Raw genomic sequence first — 14,021 nt, forward strand, 5'->3', positions numbered from 1 at the left:
TTATTTTATTTTGCTCCACTCATATCAAATTAAAATTGTGTAGCATCATTTGTCGAATATGAAATATTTCATTTAGAAGGGGTTTAGAGAAGTACATTTTTCTTTTTGTTATTATTTATAGTGTTATGAATACTTAGTGTAATTAACACATATTCTTAATTATAAACATCATTATATTTTTTTATGATCTTTTTTTAATCTACGTACCTTAGAATTTATCTTTAATGTTTAAAAATTTTATGTTCCGTGCATAGCACGGGTGATAACACTAGTTATTATAATGTGAAATTTTAGAGTGTTTGATAAGTTGTTAATGAATCATGCACTCCCTTCGTTCAGTGCTAATAGTCTTGATAGTAGATAATAGTGCAAGTTTCAATATGAAATTAGTAAAATATAATAAAAAAATTAATTAAAGTATTATTAAATGAAATTGAATACATAAGAAAATAGATAATGAAAAAAACAGAAGATTAAAAGTGAGCTACGTTATCAGAAGTAGAAGGAGATTTCGTGAGTGAACCAAAATACTCCATCCGTTCCGCAATAGTAGAGACGTTTCTTTTCGGCACGCGATTTAAGAAAAATTATATTAAGTTGGTTAAGTAAATGAAGAATAAAGTAAGAAATGAAAATGGTAGAGACATGAAGAGAAAATAAAGTAACATAGAGTGAAATAAGTAAGAATAAATGTGTTGACTTTTACTAATAAAAAGAAAATAACTCTATTACTAATGAACGTACCAAAATGGTCTACTATGGAACAAAGAGAGGAGTAAAATTGGAATGGAATGAATATTATTTGCACCATCCGATGAGATGTTAATAATTGCAAACCAAGCTAATCTTTTAAGTAGTTCAGCTCATCAAAAACAGTACTTACATACCTATGTCGTATCCTAAATTAATTAGATACTACATTTTTTTTTCTGAAGATTTATTGAATACACAATGTTACTGTATAAAACAAAATGGTTTGACCCGACCCGGATACCCGATCCCCTTCAAATCCTCACATACGCACAGGAAAAGCAAAAAAACCACACTTTACCGAGTGTGTTCTCGCGAATCCGCATAGACGGTGAATGATGAACTTCAATCAAGTAGCTTGAACGATAATCCGAGATCTCTCTCTATATTTTGTGATTTTCTCTTTCTGTACACTCGTATCACGTCAATGCGTGCACGATTTTCTCCGATTCCACGCGTGACTGCTTCTCACGGTGAATGATAGGGCATGGCGATTAAGGGGGGATCGCAATCCGGCGGAGGCAAGAGTAAAGGTATTCGATCTCGCGTCTTCGCTTCCGTCGCCGTGTTTTTCGTCTCATTACTCGCCTTCTCCCTTCTATTCGTCACCGCCGCTTCTTCCGGTTAGTTCTGTCCAATACTTTGTTCTACTGTTGTGTTTTGTTACTGTTTTCAGTTGTGGATGAATTGATTGTATGTATTGGGGAATCATGTTATTATTAATGAATTTTATGGAATTTAACCGTGCAGTTGGGGTTTGTGCCTTTGTGGAGTTATAGAAGCGTGTACATCATAAATTTCTAGACCTAGTACTTGATTATAGATCATATATTTAGTGATAATGAGTGTATATATAACTATGAGACGGATGGTTCCACCATTTTCAACGGTTTAATGTTATTGGATTTAAAGCGCGATAACTGACTTTTATGAGACATGATGTAGTTTTACTGGATACGAAATTGAAAATGGTTCGGTAACTCTAACACCTACCGTAGCTGGAATCTGGATAGTCACCGGATTTTTTTATCTTGTTTGATGCTTAAAAATTTATATTTTCCTGTGAGGAGTAGAGTTGCTGCTTCAGTTGCAGTTAACCTCTAGGTATGGGTTATTTCTCTCTCAAAATTCACGTTGAGGTTTGAGTGATTGCCATTTGGCAGCATGAAAGATGTGAAGGTATAAAAAATGACTCAGATGTCGTGTTGTAAAGTCATTGTCTCAGTTTTATCTGTTTATATGTTTTGATCCTACCAATATGACTACCAATCCGTGTTTTCTTCATTATTATAATAGTAAAAGCTACCACATTAGACTTCTGAGATCAATTTACATTTTAGATATTCTGTGTTTGTTTTTCTGTTTACCTTTAAATAGAATTCATTGAAATTGTTGTTTGCTAAGAACAGTTACTGCACACAGATCTTAAGGTGAATGGAGGAGGCTTTGTCAGTGAATATAACTGAATGGTCATGGTATTGAGATATCGGAGATTGTATGAGAGCAGAAAATGTTCATAGGCACAGAAAATTAAATATGTGTGCTTGCTTCTTAAGGTAGCAAACACAGATCAAGGGTGGAGGAGTCCAGAGCTGTTAGAACTCTCTAGCTCTTTCAGTTCTGTTACGTAATTATTGCTTTTTATTCTATAATTTGTAGCCTCGCTCCCCTCCTCTCTTTCTCTGTTTCTTTCTCTCACACACACTCAGAGACATACACACACATAAATCTGCACTAAAGGAACGGAGGAAATTAGGAAAATTAGGAAAAGATAAGTAAGCTGCTCTACATGAATTGATTGGATATGTTGCTAAACCTTGTGCCATTTCAAACCAATTAGATTTCTTCCACCTTTCCTCTATGGTCATCTGAAACACTGAATTGTATATTTACTCTTTTAGTTCCAAAGCATGTGCGTGCATGGTTAAATGTTATTCTTTCTCTCTGAATTGGCAAGTAATGCGAACTTATGACTGTACAGGTCAAAAAGAATTATCAATCGTGTCCAGCAGACAGGTATCCACCTTTATGTATGACATGATTCTGATGGTAGGCTCTGATGTATAGTTTAATGAGAAGGTATTACTTTTATCAGGATTTAAATTGGAGAGAGAGGCTGGCACTGCAACATCTTAATTCTTTATTCTCGAAAGATGTAGGTTCTTATCAGTCACGTTTTAATTGAACATTTGCTGGTTCAAATATTTGTACTTATGCTTTTGTATGCGTTTTCCACTGATTAAATCATTATCATAGGTAATTGACGTTATTAACGCCAGTACAAATGATTTGGGACCTTTAAACGTTGACTTTTTTAGAAAAGATAAATTGTCTGCCTCTTGGAAGGTAGCTGGGAACAAAAGGTCTGCTGGTAATGCCACTTCTGCCGAGGTCAGCATCAACATAATGTAATTTTAGCTAGTGGAAAAATGTCAATTTGATCACAAAAGCCTGAAAATTATGTTCCTTACTTTTGCAACTTAAGGCTGCTGGGGAAGCCTTGAAGACTAAGAAAGAAACGTCTAGATTCAAGGAGGAACGTGCTTCAAATGGTATAGGTATTTGTGCAGATTTTGCATGCATATTATTTTATTTTGTTACTTTTGAATCAGATGTTTGACTGGCCCTTTTCACTGCAGAAGATAATTCTGTTTTCCTTGAGACACCAGCTAAATTGTCCCGAAGGGTAAGTCCCTGGACGGCTTCCGTTTTAGTCTATTTATTCGCTGTTATCTAAAATTATAATATTTCATCATCTGAGCATGTCAATGAAGAGTGATTATGCTATGAAATATAATTCTGCTTCTGGAGTCCTGGTATTTTGGCCTATATGAACTATATCATAACTGTGCAATAACTCTGCAGCAATTGAGAGAAAAAAGACGTGAAAAGCGTGCTGCAGACTTGGTAAAACCGGATGATGAAGTAACCGTAAAGCTCGAAAATGCAGCTATTGAGCGTTCTAAATCAGTAGACTCCGCAGTTTTGGGGAAGTATAGCATCTGGAGGAAAGAAAATGATAATGAAAACACTGATTCAACTGTACGCTTGATACGTGATCAATTGATAATGGCAAGGGTATATACAAGTCTTGCAAGGATGAAAAACAAGACCGATTTGGCCAATGAATTGCAGAATCGGCTCAAGGAAAGCCAGCGTTCTCTAGGAGATGTCACTGTTGATTCTGATCTACATCCAAGGTAATGGGTAATGTAATTATCTATGTTTATCAGCTGAATGCTATATTCTTGTTTTTATATTGTTTGAACATCATAAATATTTGTTGCAGTGCACCTGAAAAAATTAAACTGATGGGCCAAGTGCTGTCTAAAGCTAAAGAGCAATTGTACGACTGCAACCTGGTCACTGGGAAACTAAGAGCCATGCTGCAATCTGCGGATGAGCAAGTCAGGAGTCTTAAAAAGCAGAGCACATTCCTTAGCCAGCTAGCTGCAAAGACAATACCAAATGGGCTTCACTGTTTGGCCATGCGCTTGACTATCGATTATTACCTCCTGCCACCTGAGAAAAGAAAGTTCCCTCGGAGTGAGAATCTGGAAAACCCAATTCTTTACCATTATGCCCTTTTTTCGGATAATGTTCTTGCTGCTTCAGTAGTGGTCAACTCAACCATTATGAATGCCAAGGTATAAAATTCTACTGGTCTGTGTTTTCTCATACTAAAACTAGGTTTATGGGTTTAGGTCTAATCTTTGTCTTTACATCGTATTAAGAATTTAAGATAGTATCTTTGCTATTCTCAAGCAATATAATGTATATTTGGGTATACTTGTAGGTCCATATGGCATGTAGTGGAACAACAAATAAGCATTTTAGTCCACTCTCCTTTTTTTTCCTCATAATTTGCATGGCCTACACATGCATGCATAACATAATAACACATTCAATAAGTATGCATTGTCGTAAGGATGTGTGTATCGTTTCTATTGATCTGTAAGAACAAAATCGATGTGCAATTGATCGTACAGGCATGGACAGAACTTATCCTTAAACATTTTCGTGAATTGGATTCTAGTGCAGTGTGCACAATATGCATGCAGACAACCAATGTTTGTTCTGCTACTATTCTTCACCATATGTTATGTATGCTTATATGTTCACAAGCAGTAATAAATAGTGGTGTTATTCTATTCCGTCTTAGCCACTTATTTCATGCTAATGATTTGTTTCTTGACATTTTGCTTTTGCTACTTAAAAAAAGTTTTTTTTTTCTTGTAGGACCCCAGGAAACACGTTTTCCATCTTGTTACTGATAAATTGAACTTTGGTGCGATGAATATGTGGTTTCTTTTGAATCCCCCGGGTAAAGCTACAATCCATGTTGAAAATGTAGATGAATTCAAGTGGCTGAACTCATCATATTGCCCTGTTCTACGTCAGTTAGAGTCTGCTGCTATGAAAGAGTACTATTTCAAGGCGGCTCATCCAACCACACTTTCTGCTGGTTCCTCTAACCTGAAGTACAGGAACCCAAAATATCTTTCAATGCTTAACCATTTAAGGTTCTACCTCCCACAGGTCTATCCAAAGTTGGATAAAATTCTTTTCCTTGATGACGACATTGTTGTTCAGAAAGACTTGACTGGACTTTGGTCGGTTGATCTCCATGGAAAAGTAAATGGTGCAGTTGAAACATGTGGCGAGAGCTTCCATAGGTTTGACAAATATCTAAACTTCTCCAACCCTCACATTGCTAAGAATTTTAATCCCAATGCTTGTGGGTGGGCTTATGGAATGAACATGTTCGATCTAAAGGAGTGGAAGAAGAAGGATATAACTGGTATATACCACAAATGGCAGAATATGGTATGACTTGCATACATTTTTTTCTTCTAGTTATTGTCATTGTTTGTATGTGTATCTTTGTGTGTGTGTGTGTGTGCACTTTTAGTGGGAGGAGGGGGGTGATTATCTGATTCAACTGCATTGAAATTTATTTCATTACTATAATGGTGAAGGTTTTGGGAAAGGTGAAAGTAACTTTTCTGTAAGTTTTTATAACATAGATAAGAATGATGTGTGACTTTCTTGGTTGTTGTTAGAATGAAGACAGGGTACTGTGGAAGCTTGGAACTCTACCTCCAGGTCTGATTACCTTCTATGGGCTGACTCATCCACTCGAAAAGTCTTGGCACGTGCTTGGTTTGGGTTACAATCCGAGCATTGACAAGACCGACATAGAGAATGCAGCCGTTGTACATTACAATGGAAACATGAAACCGTGGTTAGAACTGGCAATGACCAAGTACAAACCATATTGGACCAAGTATATAAAGTACGACCACCCATATGTACGCAACTGCAAACTGAGCGAATGATGGAACAATGGTACAGACAGATCATCAACTCGTGTGATCAATTCAATTAATCTGATCATGTCTTTAAGCGAGCATGGAAACGATTAAAACCCTGATCCGGTCCGCCGGTCCTCCTACATTACTTACGGGAAAATATGTGTTTGTTGATAGATGAGGATGCAGGAGTTGCTAATTGTATTCTTTGAACACCCTACTTAATGTCAACATTTGATTTAATTGGACTTGGGTATTTTCTTGTGTAAACAGAGTATTGTGGTTGAGGATGTGGGAGGCTCTGGCAGGGGATATGGATGAAGAGAAAAACAACTAAAATACTTCACTTGTTTTACATAGGAATCTTTGTTTAGAAAATCGGAGCAAAGTCTTATTTTTTAAACAAATAGGGAGTCATATGTAACCAAACTTTATCTCCTTTTTTTGTATTGTGTTTTTTTCTTAGTTTATGAAAACTAATGATAAATATGTCCAGGATAAATATATTCTGAGAGAGGATGGTGAACAATAAATGATCAAATTCTAAATTTAGAAAAGAGTTAAAATATAACAAATGTGAAAGTAATGTAGATTTTGAAATCGCCTATAATGGGGGTGATCGGTGGAGGTGGGGTGATAAACATGAAATTTACATATTTTTAAGGCTTAAATTTGAGTTGTTTTGAATGTATAACATGTGAATTAAGGTCTTATACTAGACATATTGTATTCTTTGATATTTTGATGTGTTTGTTGAGTTTTGATACGTAAAAGACATGAAAAAAGGTATAGAAATGAGAAGATAACCAATTGAGCCACTGGACACGCTGAACGGTCTGAGTTCATATCAGCGCCCGCCGAGTGGTTCGAGGCTGATGATCGCATGCCCAACCGCCCACTGAGTGAAGGTCAGCGACCTGTCGAGCTCAATGCCGAGAGAGCGAGACCCTGTCAATGCACATAAGTTTAGTTGTTCGCTAAGATCGAGCAACGACCATGTTGAACCCTAATTCAAGTCTATAAATACCCATTACATACTCCACTGAGGAGGATCTTACTCTTGACATTCAAATTCATATTTTAGTTTTATACTCCCTCCGCCCCCCAAAAAATAGTCAACTTTTTCCATTTTAAATTGTCCCCAAAATTTAATCAACTTCTGTTTTTAGTAAGTTTTTCTTTCTAATGAGGTAGACGACTTCCTCCTCCAACAATAATACCATCACTTTTTTTTCTATATTTCTTATACTTTTTTCAATTTCAAATTAAAATTGTGTTGTTCCTAAATTCTCTATATTTATAAGATGGAATGAGTATTTCATATTCCAAGCTGTAACTGAAGTAAGAGGAGTTGAAGACTTCTAGATTCAACTCAGGTTTTATCTAGTTGTTATTCATGTTTAGAACTTTAATTGTTGTTTTAGTTGTTTTTTATCTAGTTGTTATTCATGTTTAGAACTTTAATTGTTGTTTTAGTTGTTTTGTGTATGAGTAGCTAAACAATTACATACATGGGATTGAAAGTGACCACTTCATGTTTATTTGATTTTTGTTTTGATATCTAAAGACTTAATTTAGTTTAACCTTTATGTGGAATAATGCTTCTAAATTGCTTGACACTTTATGGATGATTTATTATTGTGAGACGGAATCTAGAGTGGTAATAAACATAAGAATAGAACTAATGGTTAAGACTAATTCCGAGGGCCTTTTAAAAAATCTTAGGAACTAAGGGAGTATGAAGCTTGATTAAATAGAACGAAGGGAGTATGGAGCTTGATTAAAGTACGCAATGTTTATATTAGTCCCTGTGATTCAAAATCATATGCTTACATTTAGCTATACTAGAACAACATGTATACTTACAGTTATTTTTAGTATTAATAAATTGTGTATCAATGTTTTGCCATTGCTGTTAATGAATAATTTACATTATGATATTGTAAAACGATCGCTAATACTACTTCGAATTTTATTGATAACTACTGATACCGTTTTGTTAGATAGGAATAGAGTTGATAAATATTGATAACTCTAGAACAAAGCGTTAGAACAGAAAGATCCATTAGATAATAAACTATTGGTTCTAAGCCATATTTGACGATTAATCAACAATTCTTGATAAACTAGCGTTTATATATAGATGTGGGAGGATCCATTTGGGAAGTAAGAAACCCATTTGACATCTCTTTATCTGCAAAAAATTCTCCTCGATGTGAAAACACAGAACCATGGGACTGATCTTTGAATAGTAAAAAGGGCAGATCTGCAAGGTCCCAAATGAATTGTGTTATTCGAAAAAGGCTATGTTCCTTGGAAGATCTATCTCGCGTCTAGTACTGCATGGTTCTACTTTGCAAGATCTCTGAACTATTCTCTTGAAGCTCATGCTCTTCATCATAAATGATCTGCTTGGCTCGAAATGACATGGACCTTTAGGGAAATCGCAATTCATTGGGACTTTCAATACAATCAAATAGAAAGCCCCAAGGGTGCCATATACTAGAAGCCCAGCTTATGTGATTGAATAAATTCTTCTCTATCTGTTGCAGGTCAAGGGATCCTTGCCTCTCCCTTTCTTCAAACTCTAATTTATATTTTTCGTAGAGAAATCTCTGATTAAAGATAAAACAAGATCCATTTTGCATCATATCTAAGGGATTCATCGGTTCGGGGCGAAGAAGTAAGGTAACTCGTTCATTATCAAACGGACCGCAATCTTTTTCTATCCGTGAAGATCCCACCATAGTGCCTTCTACTTCTAATATGCCATGAACTAAATCTAAATCATTCCCAACGAGTCCATAAGAAGTGATCCTATTTTTTTCATCGGTTCGGGGTTGAGACCAAAGATCTTGAGCGATCGATCCGACAGAACAATTTGAAAGCTTGGTTGTGAAGTGTGTGTATCTCTCGTAGTTGTTTTCTGAGTTCTCTTGTCGTTGTGGATTGATCAAGTTGGAGTGTCAAACTGATCCAGCTGGCCAATGTATGCCTTTACCTGCGAATGCCGGTGAACGGATCTAATGAAAATTCAAACTGATCAACCTGACTTAATCCAACTTACTCTTGTTCCGTTAAGTGCGCAAACGGAGGAACTCAGAGCTTTCAAAACTTTAACCCACAATACAATTAATTAGTAAAGGGAAGTAAGGGTCGAATCCCACAGAGACGATGTGTTCTACATTTGTTGAGGACAAGTTGGGAATGAATGTTGCCATGCTTCACAGTGGGTTAAGTTAAACTACTTGACTAGACAAACTGAGAGACTAAACTAATTAAACTGATCCATTTGCTAAGACTTGACTAAACTTGTAAACTCTAATTGATGAACCTATCTGAACTGAAGAACTCATACTGTGATTTCCTGAAATAGCTAGACAAAGTAAAAAGTGAGCGGATGTCAGTGCCCTGCAAATGTACGATAAAGTAAACCTTTTTCCAACAACTTCATCTTCCTCGCAGAATCAGTACAAAACAGAGTATAATCAGATCTCAAACATTTCCTTGCTAACAAACTATTCTCAACTTAACATAATAGACTTGCAAAATTAAATCTATGCTAAGAGATCGATTGAGTTTACGTAAATAAAATAACTAAGCCATAATCATGCAGAAATAACGAAGACGACTTCTAGATCTACAACTAGAGAACTCAATCATACGCGAACATACTTTCATTCCTTGTAAACACATTCAGATCTGTTTCACCCCCCCTTTCAACAGACTAGATCTAAACACCCTACATCTTCCATCCAAAATTCTTCCACAATCAAACAGAAAATTGTAAAGAGTAACTCAGGTTCAACAGATCGTTCCACAGCAAAACTACTTAACCAAAATATACTCATGAACCAGAAACACAACTAAACCTGTGAGATCATGCATGGAGAAACAAAACATTTTAGGATAAACTGACTTCATAACTTCAAGCATGCTTCCAAAGACAACCAAGTTGATAACAGTAAAACAAACTTAAAGGAAATTGTAGCAAACCAACGAAATTGAGAATTGTATCTTCGCTCCTTCTCGTAACGGTGTTACACAGTTTCAACTTCAAGTAAAACTACCACCCAACCACAGTTAAAACCCAGAACCCAAGTGTGTGCGACGGAAATCAAGAATGTGAAGTATAGTGAGCTCCCATTTCAGCCCTAGAAGCGAGCTGAATTTCTAAGTACGTATCTTCCTTCCCCCTACTCGAGCATAGCTTCTTATTTATAGAGAGGCGTAGGGCTCTGATCCCTAAGGTAACCATCCTCTCGAAAAGTCCATCCTGCCCTTGGCTTTTGGGGGTCTTTAAGTTATGCTCGATCTCCTATACTGGTGCTCTTGCTGCCTCCATTTGATCTGGCTTGATCCACTCAGCGCAACAAATTTGACTACATTCTTCTTGATCCGTCTGTCCGCCCAGTTGATCCATGCAGCTCTTGATTATGGCGGACTTTACACACACCTGGCTCACAATTGTACGTAAGCTTACAGAAATGGGTGTAGTTTTATCACAGAACAAATGCATGAAACGAGCCTCATCACAATTCAAAAGATAAAGAAATATCGTTAATTTCTTCATGCTCATTCTAAGATCGAAGTACTATTTGTAGAAATAAGAATCCTCTTCGTTACATGATTTCTTCTTCATATAGATAGATATAGGATCTGTGGGACAATTACTTAGAAGTACATTTTGTGCTACAGCCCTTCCTATCTGATAGAAAAGGATCCCATTATCCTGAACCGATCTTACCTGGGATCGCAAATACCAAGCTTGTCTATATCTAATTGTATTAGTGTCTATAATTGATTTCTTCTGTGTAATACTAATCGATAGGGCCTCATTGGTAAGTGATATCTATATCTATACATATATAAAATGGGAGATTTCGAGTTTTCTAAAAATTTACATGAATGTCACCGTAACTAATTCAATTTTATAAAATGATTTTGCATATAATTATAAAGTCTCCTAACACTTCATTTATATTAGGAGTATCCGTTACAACTTACATTGCTTTATTTCTGACATATTTAATTTGGTGCATGATACATATAAATAAAAATTTACATGAATGTCACCGTAACTAATTCAATTTTATAAAATGATTTTGCATATAATTATAAAGTCTCCTAACACTTCATTTATATTAGGAGCATCCGTTACAACTTACATTGCTTTATTTCTGACATATTTAATTTGGTGCATGATACATATAAATTAAAAAACTTTAATTTCCATCAATATTATAATGACTGTTACATGCTACACAAATTACATGCTATATTTCAATATATTTAATGCATGATTTAATATATATTCCCTCCGTCCCAAGTTACTTGAGTCATATTTCATTTTGAGTTGTCATGAGTTATTTGAGTCATTTCTTTTTTTTAGCTAAAAACAAAATATCTAATTTCACCTAGTCTATTCTTTCTTTTACTTTACTCTCTCTTCTTTCTCTTTCTATTTTATTTAACTTATTAAACACAACTTTCTTAAATCTTATGCCGAAAAGAAACGCCTCAAGTAGGATAGAGGGAGTATTAAAAAACTTCAATCTCCACCAATACTAGAAATTATATTAAATACACACAATAAAATTGTGGCTTTAATGCGGCAATTTCATATAGAAATATAATTGTGACACACAATTAAAGGATCACAATGAAAAGTTTTTTTTTATTTTTAATATTATAATAAATGGAGTAAATAAAAAGTTTTGGAATAAGATTCTAATTTTTTTGGACTATAAATATATAGCATGTGGTAACTATTTTCACACTCTCATGGTTTATTCCAACAAATTCACCATAAAAAACAATAAGTCTTGAGTGTGCTGGATGATACTTAAAATTGTCTAGTTTGAAAAGCTTCGTCTTGATATTTGATAATCCACCCATAATAGAAAGAGAATGTAAGGTAGGCCATGATACCATATTGGCAGCATATAGCGATCTAGAATAGAAATATTGAGATTTTGTTGACGATGAAGAGATATTCTTCCTCAATGCTGCAGTTTAAAGTTGAACCACAAGCCCCAAAAAATCTCTTTCTTAAAAAGGGTAAATAATGGTTCCCATTTAACTCGTAATTATTGTCTCAAACTTGACCTTAGTGGTTTGGAGTGGAAATGCATTACTACTAACTTGGGTCATACTCCCTTTGTCCCATGATGGATAACACTTTCTTTTTAAATTTTTCTCATAAAAGATAATGTCACATTTTCTCTTTTGAAAAATATTCTCTCTCATATCAACATGTGTAAAATTATATTATGTCTCACCACTTAAACAAAACAATATCACCTAAAATCAAATCTCGTGTCATCATCCTCCAAGTGTGACATCTATTATGGGACGGATTGAGTATTTTGCACCATGAGTCACTTGGTTCAACGCACCATATTGCCATTCGAAACTACTATCACATATCGGACAATGATCTTCCTTATTACTCACATATGCAAAAGTACTACTCCCTCCGTTCCGCGGTAGTTGAGTCATTTGTTTTTTAAAAATCATAATAAATAGTTAAAATGGAAAGAGAGTAAAGTAAGTAATATAATAAGATAGATAAGAGTCTTATCTACATTATTCTCTCTCATACTTTACTTTTTTTCCACTTGTACTATTTATATCATTTTTCTAAAACGAGTGTAGAAAATGAAATGACTCAACTACCGGGGAACGGAGGGAGTACAAAAATAGCACAAAAAGTGGGTGTATAAAGCAATGGAATATCTATTGAAAGCGAGTGTTTCATAATTGTGCTACAAAGATTGAGCATCTTCATATGATGGGGCTATAGTTATAATAGGCTTTGCCTGTCACATTAGTAGAGCATGTTAAGGGGATTTTACACATCTAATCTAGCTTATGAGTTACAGAGAAAAATCGTATTTCAAGAAAGAGAGAATTATTAATCAATGGGAAATGGAAACAGAATGCATCTTTCTTCTAAACCATTGAGAAGAGCAGTAGTTAGAATTTGAATGCTACTGAAATTTCATACTACCATCCATTATTTATAGAGGAGCTTCTCTTCAGTTTGTGGCTTTCAACTTAAATTTCTAATATGAAAATATGAGCTAAAACTAAAAGCATGTTTGACTGACAGCTCTTCAAAAGTGTTTGGAAAAAAGATAAGCTCTCAAACAGCTTATAAGAAGTAAAATAAGTTCCAGTAATTTATAACTTCCTTTAAGTTCCTCATTCTCAGTCTTATTTTTTTTATAGTTAATTTACGAAAATAACCCTACTATATGTTTTCAATAGAAACCATTCCATTCCCATTTCTCCTTTTCTGATTCTCTCTATCTATCACATATCTATCTCTAACTACAATTTTTGTCTCTTAACTCTCAGTTGTCTCTCTAACTTACAAGCTTAACTTTTCAAATACTTTGTCAACTTATAAGCTCCTTAGACATTACATCTTATAAGATCTTGGGAGCTTATAAGCTGTGTCTAAAATAAGCTTAGCCAAACACCCTCTAAATTTATGATAAAACTGGAGAGAGAGAGAGAGAGACCTTTTTGAACTCATCAAAATGAACTGTGATGTCGGCATGCCATAACCTTGTCAAATTTTGATATTAGTTCACAACCAGACAGACGGCCAGACCCTTGATGTGCAGTATGAGCGTCAGTAGCTACTTGCTTACCAATGCAAAGCCAAAATGTGAAGACAAACTATAATATTTATAGAAACAAAACAATACATGATAATGGGTAAAACCTCACCTTATCAAAATGAATGCTTCCGGCCAACCAACCAACCAACGCCATAGGAAAACAACAGAAGATACAGCAGGCCAAATGAAAATTCTTAAGGGATTCTTATAGCATAATAAATGCATATGAGAACATGTAACCCTTATGAAATTTGCTCTGAAGTGTTAAAAGCAATATCTTTTCCAGCTGTCTAGAAATGAGAAACAAGTTTTTGAGTCAAAAGGTACA

At 35.0% G+C, this 14,021-nt stretch overlaps 1 protein-coding gene across 5 annotated transcripts; it reads left to right on the forward strand.

Moving 5' to 3' along the window:
- Nucleotides 1–1,024: 1,024 nt before the first annotated feature.
- LOC121761902 (polygalacturonate 4-alpha-galacturonosyltransferase-like) lies at nt 1,025–6,332 on the forward strand. 5 transcript variants are annotated; one of them, XM_042157608.1, is made up of 11 exons: nt 1,042–1,142; nt 1,235–1,373; nt 2,732–2,766; nt 2,846–2,905; nt 3,007–3,141; nt 3,236–3,308; nt 3,390–3,436; nt 3,616–3,950; nt 4,040–4,397; nt 4,990–5,577; nt 5,814–6,332. In XM_042157608.1, exons 2-11 carry the CDS (start codon nt 1,238–1,240, stop codon nt 6,087–6,089), a joined length of 2,043 nt encoding a protein of 680 aa, XP_042013542.1. In that variant the 5' UTR covers nt 1,042–1,142; nt 1,235–1,237; the 3' UTR covers nt 6,090–6,332. The 5 variants fall into 5 exon arrangements, with proteins under 5 accessions (XP_042013541.1, XP_042013543.1, XP_042013544.1 ...); XM_042157607.1 differs by having other exon boundaries at nt 1,025–1,373; XM_042157609.1 differs by having other exon boundaries at nt 1,025–1,373; nt 3,393–3,436.
- Nucleotides 6,333–14,021: the final 7,689 nt, after the last annotated feature.

Source organism: Salvia splendens, chromosome 13 (assembly GCF_004379255.2).
Source record: "Salvia splendens isolate huo1 chromosome 13, SspV2, whole genome shotgun sequence".
Lineage (NCBI taxonomy): Eukaryota > Viridiplantae > Streptophyta > Magnoliopsida > Lamiales > Lamiaceae > Salvia > Salvia splendens.

Excerpts from the sequence above, each read along its gene's own strand:
- LOC121761902 (XM_042157607.1), top strand. The coding sequence starts at position 1,238 with ATGGCGATTAAGGGGGGATCGCAATCCGGCGGAGGCAAGAGTAAAGGT. Across the intron at positions 2,906-3,006 it reads ATTCTTTATTCTCGAAAGAT|GTAATTGACGTTATTAACGC; the intron begins GTAGGTTCTTAT and ends TCATTATCATAG. Across the intron at positions 3,437-3,615 it reads CAGCTAAATTGTCCCGAAGG|CAATTGAGAGAAAAAAGACG; the intron begins GTAAGTCCCTGG and ends ATAACTCTGCAG.